The sequence below is a fragment of the Taurulus bubalis genome, assembly GCF_910589615.1.
Source record: "Taurulus bubalis genome assembly, chromosome: 6".
Lineage (NCBI taxonomy): Eukaryota > Metazoa > Chordata > Actinopteri > Perciformes > Cottidae > Taurulus > Taurulus bubalis.
Genome location: NC_136594.1, coordinates 10,479,258 through 10,490,789, shown reverse-complemented (window position 1 = coordinate 10,490,789; position 11,532 = coordinate 10,479,258). Strand labels below are relative to the sequence as shown.

Sequence of the window (11,532 nt, the reverse complement as noted above, 5' to 3'; positions counted from 1 at the left end):
CTACTTGAAAAACCTCACCAGGAAACTCTCCATTGAAAAGTAAGTCACCTGCTGTCAAAGCTGCGTGGCTGAATCGTAGATAATACCAGCACTGGGCGTTTGACTGTGCATACATCATTTTGAAACAGTTCCTTCTGTGTCTTACACGAGTACACACATACCAACAAGCATTCCCACTGTCCTGACTTGTTTGTGGGTGTTACAATTTGAGTGTGCCCTGCCCAACTTCGCAGCATCCACCTAGCTCTCCACATCATTACCAGCCAGCAGGGGTCAAAGCAAGATCATTAGACTCTGTGCTCATTTGTCAAATTGGCAGCCCAAAAATTCACAAATTTGAGTGCGCAAAGCATCATCAGAATTGCTGGTGGTGTCTTTGTGAAATAATTGCATTTTTAATGGAACATTTATGCCAAACTGTAGTCTTGTTGCTGGTGTAGTTACGTCAGTGTTGTGGGAGTTGATGTTCTTCGAACAGACTGGTCACAGATGAGGTTGGAGCCGAAGATCAATTTATCAGAATTCTTTATTGGACGTGAATCATAAGAAGATAAGCACAGTTTCCTGGACAGTTTTCAGAATTTCTTCAACTTTCTGAGGAAAACGTAAGACCTTTATACCCTCCCAAACGTGAGGGCGGGACATACATGGGTGTCCTTTTCATGTCCAGTCATGGATAAACTTAGGTTCGAACTAACCCAAAGGTCAGCTATCCACATCACAGGTAGAAATGCTGAGCACAGTCATGTCAGACATATGAGTTGACCCCACTGGGCCAACCAGATAAATGGAAAATAACCAGATAAACAGAAAATACAATGTTATCAATCCCAAAATGCATATACAGGAGATATAAAATGTATCTCCACAGTGTCAATAAGATACTTTACATACTTGTTTTGGGCATTTTACTCACAGTGTGATTTTTCTGCAAGAGGTTCTCTTCTATTTAATTCATTTCTTTGTTACTTAGTTTTTCCTTCTATCTTTCTTCCCTCCTGTCTTTTTCTTTTCGTCTGTCTTTGGGTGTGGTATAGTCACTGTCTTGTTTGATCTAGAGGAGCCCCTGTAACCGTACCACTAACACTGACCCTCTATGATGCTACACAACGCTTGGCCTAAAGCCACAGTCTTCCTCTCCCCATCTCCCCTAGCCTTCACCTCTCCTCACCTCTTTCCTCCTCTATCCTATGCCTCTGTACCCTCCTCTTCTCCTCTTCCGCCTTGTCTTCCCAGTTGCCTCCCTCCGGCCCTCGGTAATGCTGCAGTAGGCTGAGGCCAGAATTCTGGTACTTGCCCCCCCACCCTCTTCTCCTGCTTTCCCCTCTGCTCACCCTCCTGCCCTGTCCTCCTAATCCCAGCTGAGCTCATTATGATATAGCCCGGCTGCCTCTCTCCAAGCCTGAGCTGTCCGAGCTAATTACAGGCTAGCAGCCCTAGTGCCGCCGATGCTGCCTGTTAAGGGATGTCCGTCCGTCTGCCTGCCTGCCTGCCTGCCCGGCCACGACTAGAGCTGAGCAGAGTTGAGCACTGGAAGGTCTGGGGGTGAGGCAAGGGAGGGGGGGTGAGCAGACTACTACTGTGAACACGTAGGGCCCTCGGACCTGACCTGCGAGGGAAACCACAGGGGACGCAGAGCGGCTTGCCTCATTCCTAGCTGTGTAACCGGCCTGTTCTCCAGGGTTAGTGTTGATCCCCTTCATGTGCCTCTGACCAGCTCCACCTCATCTCCTGCCTTCCCACCCCAAGGGCTCCTTCTTACCCGGGTGGCTGATGCAAAGTAAACTTGGCTGGGGTCTTTAAACTTGTGCTTCAGAAAAACTCTTCGTTCCAGGGCATCTGCACACAGCTCAGTGCGTTGAACTAAGGGAAAGCATACTGGCCATCTCTATTCCATACCATACCAGCTCAACCAATGCAATGCAAATGTCCATCGCAGTGCAACAACAACAAGAGTTTGTGAAAGCACAACTACCAGGACACTATTGGAGAAAGCAGTGGCAGCTTGTTGTTCCGTTGATCGTGTTATAATGAATGTGCTTGTGAAGGTTATGCTAGATAAGTGTTTGCAATGATCCACTAATGGGTAATTAACTCCTGGCAGCTGAAGAATTTAGGGCCAAATAAAGGCCCCTTATAAAGCTTTAAATGCCAAGTGGCTGGCTTTAGAGGAGAGTCTCTGTATAATCACATTCGCTCCTCCTTATTGTCATATCATCATATTGTGCACAGATGCTCCCCATCACCTTCTCCAGAAACAGCACTTGTAAAACACCATCGTGAGGCCCAAATGACCGTCTGGCTTGTATAAGTCCTGCACAGTGGGTCCCCACGGTGGTAAGATACGTTTATGAAGCCCAGGCCCCCCTCCAATCTCTGCACTTGAGTATGAGGATGAACAAGAAGGTGAGACAGGTCTGTTTGTCTGCTCTATTAGCAAATTTACTGGCTCCCTGCAGCTCACCCCAACGACTTGCGGATGCAGTAAGCAACAACTTGCTCTTTGTTTGACAACCTTTTACAAGAAAACTATTGAGAATTATTAGCAGGATTGTTTCTTGTGTTTTGGTTTGTGTCTCTTTGAACATTCTTAAGATATGCTCATTATTTGGTGGCTGCATTTAAGAAACACATGGCTAAGACTACATTACACTCACATGTGATTATTGAACGTCTCATCGTACCTCAGGCCTTACTGAAGAAGTTGTAGCTTAATTTTTTACATTTGGTGCACTGCTGTGCCTAACTTTTCATGTAGGTGCACCAGCACAAATGTAGGTGCATCACACATTTTCCAGACACATTTTTGTCATCTTACAGGGGACAGGGGAGTCAGGTGGTGGAGCAGTTACCTCCACCGCTGATGTCGGGTCTGGGCTGGACCTCTCAGGGGTGATGGGCGCTGCAGCATTTTTCTTGACAGTAAAAACAATCAATAGTTTTCTTTATTTTGAGTTGCCAGTATGTTTTTGCATCCCACTTGACAAATGTTTGGTCGCATGTGCCAAAATAGTCACACTCTGGAGCCCCTTTTAATATTTATCCGTCGCTTGAAAAGCTGTTGACAAGAATTCAGTTATCCTGGCAAACTCAGAAATTGACGTGGATTAGAAATGATAATAACCAAGTTAAATTTGACTATAACAAATATCAGTTTCTTGATACTATGAAACTGCTCTGTTGCTTTCATTACTTAGTCAGAAAACAATCACACAACTAAAATAGTTTCTCCTTTTTTATATAGTCACGTGATTAGGCACTGACAGAATCTCACATGAAGACCTATATCTCATCATTTCATCAGTTTACAATATCGTTTAAGTCAAAGGGCACAAACAGTTAAACTAGTTGACACCAAGGCTGATTTTCAATTGAGATTTCCTTCTGGTTGTAGTAGATAGCTCTGGCAACCAACTACGGGCAGGGTGGGCAAGAAAATTTGCAGTGGGATAATTTTATCTGCCTCATTATGCATCTGTCTGCGGCACTCCATGTCTGTGCTTCTTAATTGTTGTTAAAGGTCTGTTGGTAAAAAGAGGCAGGGATTATTTAGGCACCATAAACAGAATAAACACATGCAGTGCACCCTCAGACTTAAGATGCTACACTCCGACGACATCAAAGCATAAATTAGCTAGCGATTACTGGGGGAAAAGCCTTTGAGATCATTTGCACTGCAGCGGCAGTGGAAGCTCCTCTATAGAGAGTGACCATTACGAACATGAACCTCCCCAATAAGCGACGTTGACACTAATTAAGTTTAATACATTTTACCCCGATGTTCCTCATATTCCTCTATTTCTTTTCGTTTCATCTTGATTTGCTAAAAGGTATTAGAAGTAATGAGAGTCTTTTGCCCCCCGGACCAGGGCTTAGTTGGAGGAGGGACACATTTGCTCACACAAATACACACACAAACATAATGTTTTATGCATGTTTTTTAATCAGACAACTAAGGTTTTTTCCTTCATTAATTATTTGGGAAATTAATTATCAGGCAAAAGAAACCCAACTTGCTTTACACTTAATAATTCTGATGCAAGCTTCAGTGCGCCATCAATTCTTAACTAGTCCCATAACGAGATGAAATTTGGGCATAAAGAACACTATTTCAAAGAACCAAACTTCAGAAACACAATTCACACATACAGTAGACGATAGAATGCAGTGTGCCTATGTCCTATTCATATTTGAATAGTCATTGACTGCAGAAGTGTTATTTAGTTTAATAATTACAACACTATGATATAGTTTTTACTCCATATTAGGATACCTTGCAGCATCAACACACCTCTTGAACAGAGCATATTGTGGACATCCTAGGTTGTTTCCACCAGTGGTTATTACATGAATGTTCTCCTGCCACAGTGGCCTGTGGCAGGAGAACCTAACTCTTAGACTCATTGTTGCTGCTGCTCGCCCAGAGCAACAATACAGAGCTGAGCCATGTAAACTCCACCAGTCACCATTTCTGCTAACAGCGGTGGCTTATCCACCCAAACTCGCTCCATGAATGAACAGCCCTCTAGCCGGAGTTTAACCAGAGGGGAATCCCCCCCCCCACACACACCCCAAAATAAGATTCTTTCCCCAGCTATAAAAATGCCAGAGGTTTTTTTTTCCCACTTTCTCACCCTATTCCCTGCTGTTCCTGTGTATTTGTATGTGCCGAGAAAGAAACTGAGAGAATGCTGGCATGTGAAAGCACAATGGCTGCAGATGATGTTGTGTTGTACACCCTTGTGGATGGAGGCTGGCAGTTTGTGCTCTAAGCTGTGTTTGGTGCAACACAGGTAGAGACAAGATCAAATGACATGGAGTGGATAGCTTAGGGCGGAAGTTCTAGCGCTGCACGATAGAGAAAATGTTTTCAAAAACGGGGGCTAAAAGAGCGGCGTGAGACACAGACTTACATTGCAGACCGCATCATTACCAAAAGTAGCACCTGTCTAGTGCCTTTTAGTTTGGTTTCTGCAGAGAAACTTATTTTGCTTTTATGCCTGCTGAGTGTTATTCTACCTTTAGGTGAAGCGGCAAGTTGAGAGGGAATTGAAAATTGTCTGACTAGCTTCATTTGATTTAGTATTCCGATTTATTTTTTTAAAGAAAGAAAAGAAAAGACTTGACATGCGCTACAGAAGGTTTGGCTGTCGAGAACCTTTTCTCCTCTGAGAGCGAGGATATGACAGGAAAACATGGTATCAATTCACATACATTGCAGGTAACTGGGGTTAGTCTCACATAGCGAAAAGGTTTTGCCTTTTTTAATCCTTAAAACTACTCCTCTCGTCATCATGACCCCAAAAGGTTGAAGAGAGTAAGCATCTGTTTATCAAGTGATGCACTCACACAAGGAAGCAACTTCTGAGGATATATGGGAGGATTGTTTCAAACATTCAAGGAAGCTAGAAAGATGTTTGTTTTCAATGGTGTAATTAAATGAGAGTTTTACATTATTGATCAATTCAGCCCAAAAAATAAAAGATACTTTACTGTTAAATGTAAACTCTTAGCACGGTAACATTGTGACTCACATCATTGAACCTTACAAAACTAAAGCAAATGTGAAAGAAAATTACAGTTTTAAAAATACAAATTGTCCTACAAATCAAGGTTTAAATGTATTCATTGTTTTACTTTCCCTAAATAACCTTTGCAGATATCGAAGATAAGTCACCAAATTTGTATTATTGTTCTTGCAACATCCCACGCTCTGCTAATTCCCAATCTACGGCAGACTGGTGCACACACTGCAACAACTGAATGCTACTAAATAAGGAAGCAATACTCTTCCATCTCCAAATTGTTATGATGTGAAACCAGAGGCCTCTGGCCAATGAGCTCCATCTGCAATCTAATCCCTTCTCCATCTAACAAAGTATGCTTATCTTTCAACAAAATTGAATGTTTTGCATATGAACTCTGGTTTAGCGTCAATACCATCAGCATCCCAAAAGGCATAAAAGAGAAACATGAGATGGAACAGGCTCATTTCACATATTGCATATTTCAGCTCATTTGTTCCATTAACAGCCCGGACACATAAGGCAGTGCCGGTGTCTCATCGACTTGAGTTCATTTATGGAGGAAAATCTATAGAGGAGCGACACATATCCATCTGCTTCTTCGCGCCCCCCCTTCCCTCAGGGAGAGTCATTTGTGTACTTATTTAAGCTGCGGTCAGCCATTAGACAAGGCCTCTATTGGACTGTGTGGGCTAAAAAGCTAATTAATTTTCTTCCCTGTGCTATGGCGATAACTTTTCCCAAGTCATTTTCTTGGTATACGTATGGAAAAAATCTCTTGGTTGATTTCTCAAAATTAGATTGGTGGAAACAGGTGTCTAGTTTGAGTTAATTGCCATCATGCTCATCATAGTTCACCATAGCCACAAATGCCCTGTTACTCCTCAAACCCATCAGAGTGTATCACGCATGCTGCACTCACTGCATGCCTTAAGAAGTGAGCCAGAAGGAAGACCTACTGTTGTAATGAGGTTAACTGAGGGAAGAATGCCACCAGTAGCAGGAGCTTGTTTCTAGTGTTTCTCTCTGACTCCGTGGAGCAGAGGGGAGGGAAATTAGGTGTGTGTTTCAGGTGTGGTTGTCTCAGTGGGCTTGTGTGTATCCTCAGTAGACTTCAGTTGGGGTCCTAATAATAACTTGAAAGTGCAAAGTCTCGAGCATGGCTCCACATAATTAGCCTTTAGCAGGAATCAAGCTAATTGCAGAGAGGTAATTGGGCACACTTTCCAGTCTGTTTGTCTGTTATGATACACACACACACTCGCACACAGACGCACACTGTACTTTTCTACCTTGGCGTTTCATGTTGCTTGTCACTTTGATTTCCAGATAAATTAAAAAGCATTTTAATTAGTTGATTCTTAACAGTGTCGTCTTTTCTGTTGGCAAGAGAAAGCCAGTGTATAAGATACAAGTTAAAATGTGTTTATAAAAGTTTCTATAATAATAGAGTCCACAGTGAAATCTAGAAAGATATTCGTTATACAATGCTTGTGCTGGTAGTGGCTTCATTCTTATCTATTTAAATTGTTGTTATGCTATTTATATTCGTAAAAGAATAGATTTGACGTTAAGAGCTGTGCAAAGAAAAGTGAATGATGTGTGTAACTGCAGAGCCGGCGTAGAAGAGGAGCTGGACGTGGTGCGAGTCCAAGCTGCTATGGACCGGGCCACCGTGAAGGAGCTCCACTTGTATCTGGCTAACGAACAACAAGGTGAACCCTTTTTTTCTTTATACATTTTTCAGGGACGTGACTTTGTATTTTCAGCCTTTTTTTTTTCTATTTCCTTTTTTATTTTATTTTTGCATTTCCTTTTTTTTAAATTTCTATTTCCTTTTTTTCCTATGTCCGTTTCTGTTGGTGGGGAAATATTTTCGCTAAATTGTAATGTTTTAAATTCAAATTTACTGTATTGTTCTCTACAATGCCAAGGATCTTGCCACAGGCTTAAAGTACAAAGATTAAAACAAGAAAGGCACTGGATGTATCATCTGGAATTGTCTATTAAGTGGCGGCACCTTTAAGCCATCCTTTTACCTCTGGACCATGTCTATTAGTGAGCAGAATTAATAAGACAACTCCCAGTGGAATTAATACGAAAACTCAATTAAGACTTGATCAAGTCCTTGTAAATTGATTGAGAGATCAAGTAGTGTTCCTCTTGTCTGCATATATCATTCCCGATGTTGAAGAGCACATCACTTTTAATCCAGTCTGCAACCTTTTGTCAGACGTTGACCACCGCAACTGTTGGTCTTAATTAACTAGTTCAATAACAAATCTGTCCTCGATCACTTTAATTTTCTTCACAACCAATGATGGTGTCTGTTGAGATGCAAGCTTGTGATTTAAAGGATGCCACTAATTAAAATAGTGGATCCTCTCTTATTGACAGTCTAGTCAGGAATACGAGGAAATGAGCTCATTCTCAAGGACATACTTAGTTTCACATCTTGTGAGACAAATAATCACCGAATATGAATGTTACACAAAAGGCGGACAATATGTGTCTTTTGTGATGTACAAATCATTTTCCAGTTTCTATCAGGTAAAAATTTCAAACATCAACAAAATCCATGCCAACGGCTTTATATAATGTGCTCTCCAGTACTGCTATTTTTTTATTGTATTTCCACTAATGGTAAAGCCGCAGTCTCTCTGTATAAAAACTGCACTCTACCAAACCATTCACAGCACAATACCAAACCATTCACAGCACAATACCAAACCATTCACAGTACATTTTTAAAGAAGACCGTTTGTGAAATAAAAATGTGTTAGGTCATAGAGGCACTGCCAGTTGATTTCAATTTCAGTGTTATATAGTTGTCAAAATGATTTTGGAGAAGATAATCTTACCATAAACTGATTGAATAAATATATGTCAGCTATTTTGTACTGAAATTAAGGCTGCATTGTCGTGGATATAATTTGCAATATTTACTTCTGGACTAAAACCAATATGTTTAGAGTCAATAGGAAGTAAGCTCAACATTATTAACTGAAGAAAATTGTGAATGGCCAAAACATTTGCTCCTAAAGAACCTCTGTGACCCGATCAAAGGGATGACGGGTTGAAACGCTCACGCCCGGGATCACACTAACGAAAGGCAGCAGATGAAAGGAACAAGGTCTTTGTGCTGCAGCCCATGAGGAGACGTGGGAGGGACGTTAATGTATGCCGCAGTGCCAGGACCTCCTCCAACCGTGGGTGACTAGGGAGCCACCACGTCTTCTTATGAAGGTAGTGCTGAGGTGCCAACTCCCAAGCCACCCGCACTGGAGCCTGATAATTGTCTCCCAACCTGGTTATGTACCCAGCGAACACAGCAGCCCTCCTGTCCTATTTGGTGCTCTGTCTGATTGGATGTGACATGCTGGGAAGACAAAAGAGCTGGCTAATTCAAAGTAACAAACTTTCCTGGGCAAAGCGTCAAATGCAAAGCAAGGGAGCAGCAGCTCCTCACAACCCTCACTCCTTAGCTCTCCCTTCTAAGGCCCCTCTTGCCAACTCACTCTCCAAAAGATCAACTGACCTGAAAAGTCAAGATGCTGAATTTTTAATGCTTCCAGCCTCATTGTACAAATTATTTTGGTCGTCCCGTCGTAAATGTTTAACAGGAAAGAATGAAAACCAGAAAGTTTGATATTGTTTTCTGTTGCCCTTTACGTCTAGGTGAGCAGAGCCGATACTTTTGCAGGTTTATACTGTCAAACGGTGACACCGAGGCTTGTTGGATTGTGTATGCGCACATGAATATGTCTGCATCAAATCCCCAAGCGCTGCATTCATTCTGTTGTTATCATAAAGACTAAATCATATGTTTGCCAAGGCCACTATTGAAGTTCTCAGAATAAAGCAGCATGTTAGTCTGCAGAGATTAGTTGTCCATTGGGGAAACATAGTGGACTACAAAGCAGTGCAGCCTGGGGCTGTGGGTTCACGGGGGATTCAAGCACTTCTCTTCGTTTGTTTCAGATCCCTCGAGAGAGGTTGCACATAGTATGTACCAGTGTGTGCTTTTGAAAACTGTTTTCCTATTTCCGCGTGGACTACTAAATAAAACACTTTCTGTTAATCAGCAGGAAAAAGGGCTATTTGATAAGGTTTTAGAAACATGTGGTGGGTTTTAGCAGTGCAAAGATTTCAAGAGCAACAGTGATCCTGCATTCCTTCTGATTTGATTGACAAAAGAAGAAGAAAAGAAACTGGACCTTTTGGAAGGAAATTAGACCTTAGTAATGCTAATTGATTTAATGTACCCTCTTTATTATCATTCTATTGATTGAGCCGTCTGAGTTTGATGTGTCATGTCACAATAACGAGCTTTGTTCCCTTTTGCAGAATTGCTTCACAAAGTGCTGGAGGAGCGCCAGGTCAAAAGCAGCACACCGAAAAAGCTTTCTGTTTCTTCAGAGCGAATGGAACAGTCATTTAAAAAGGTACAGCACTATGCCGTCACTAAGTGGTCTTTGTCATTGCCAATAAAGGAAACCCGACAGAGCCATAACTAAGCACAATGCCTCTCAGAAAGAGTTTTTTTCTCCATCAAGAACAATTCCAAAGTGTCTCATCTGAGAACTAGCTTTTTTTCTTCTCCTAGTTAAAAACATTCTACAAATGATGACAAATGACAACTGTAAGGGTGGAGCAGAGGACATTTTATTAAATTATCCTAGAAAACAGTAGATAATTTAACACAAATGTTGAATCACAGCTGTTTGTTGGTTGCACATGCTTCTGCACACATTCTTTTAAAAGCCCCCGCTTGCATGAATTTGAATGTCCACCCCCCTTCTACCTTCATGGCAGTGAATCATCAAGGCTGGGGATAGTCATCTAATTTTGTCTGAAAGGTACCACGCTTCACCAGCAGTCAAAGTGGGAACCAAATAAAAGGGAAACAATGCCTGGAGGCACATACCCAGCAGGCATCCACTGTTCTCTTAAACAGTCTCCACCAAAGATCTAACAAATAGACTAAGTGCTCCTGGTTGATGAGGGTGATCAGAGTACGGGGGTGCCAGTCAGATGTCCATAGCCTTGCCAGGCTGGAGAGGAGGGTGTTCCTACCCTCATTGGGTTATACACACAGCATATATTCATTGGCACATACACCCTTGGGAAAATGTCTGGGGAGGGAAACCACTGTGTGCATGCTACCACACACAGGTCAAATGAGGAACTGGTCTTTAATAGTCATTTTCTCTGATAATATACAGTATACTGATGAACAATAAAAGGGTGAACTCAAGACTGCATTTTGTTGTTTTCACTAGCATTCCAAGAGCAGCATGTTCAGAAGAGTATTTATGGTAAAAACAACAGATATGCAAGGGAAAAAAACTAAATATGTTGTACCACTGAGGCCCCATATCTTTGACTCCTGCAGATAGAACAGCTGGAGCGGAGGATGGTGTCCCTGGTGGAGGAGACCGAGGGGCTGAGGGAAGAGAAAGAGCATCTACTTGAGGCCAGGGAAGACTTGGCCCACAAGTGCCGCAGACTGCAAGCCTCCCTGGATCATGTGCAAACCCAGGAAGCTGTCCGTGAAGAGGCGGCGCAGGCCCAGACCCAGGCCCAGGGGATGCGCCATCGCACCGAGATCATGGCTTTAGAAGGCCGGCTGGCTGCCTCTCAGAAAGAGGCTACCAAGCTCCATCATCAGTTGCTGAAGTTGAGACAGGATCTAGGGATTCTCAGGGCAGCCAGGGACTACAGGAATCGTGCAGCAGCACCAGCACAGGCAGGTGGGATCCCAAGCAACATTAGCTGCAAGGTCAAATTCAAAACAACCAGGCTCAGAGGTCCGTTACACCAGCGCAGCCACCGAACAGTCAGCCCCAATCAAGCCATCAGCCGGCAAGGCCGCAGCCCCAGTCCCACTAAGGACGAGTGGGAGGATATGAGTGTCGATAGGTAATGATACACGCACACACAGATGCACTTATTCTCACAGGCACCCTGCTCATTATTTTTTTGGTGGTAGGAGTAGGGCGGATGG

General features: G+C 42.7%; 1 protein-coding gene across 1 annotated transcript in view; it reads left to right on the top strand.

Annotated features, from left to right (window-relative positions):
* cntln (centlein, centrosomal protein) overlaps nt 1-11,532 on the top strand; it is a gene marked incomplete at both ends in the record, with an annotated part of 83,661 nt that overhangs the window by 36,615 nt on the left and 35,514 nt on the right. The window contains 4 exons of the mRNA XM_079219596.1: nt 1-39; nt 7,140-7,240; nt 9,873-9,970; nt 10,921-11,447. The exon at nt 1-39 is cut by the window's left edge and continues 78 nt beyond it. Of these exons, the coding sequence (XP_079075722.1) occupies nt 1-39; nt 7,140-7,240; nt 9,873-9,970; nt 10,921-11,447 (765 nt within the window). The remainder of the gene's footprint in view (nt 40-7,139; nt 7,241-9,872; nt 9,971-10,920; nt 11,448-11,532) is intronic.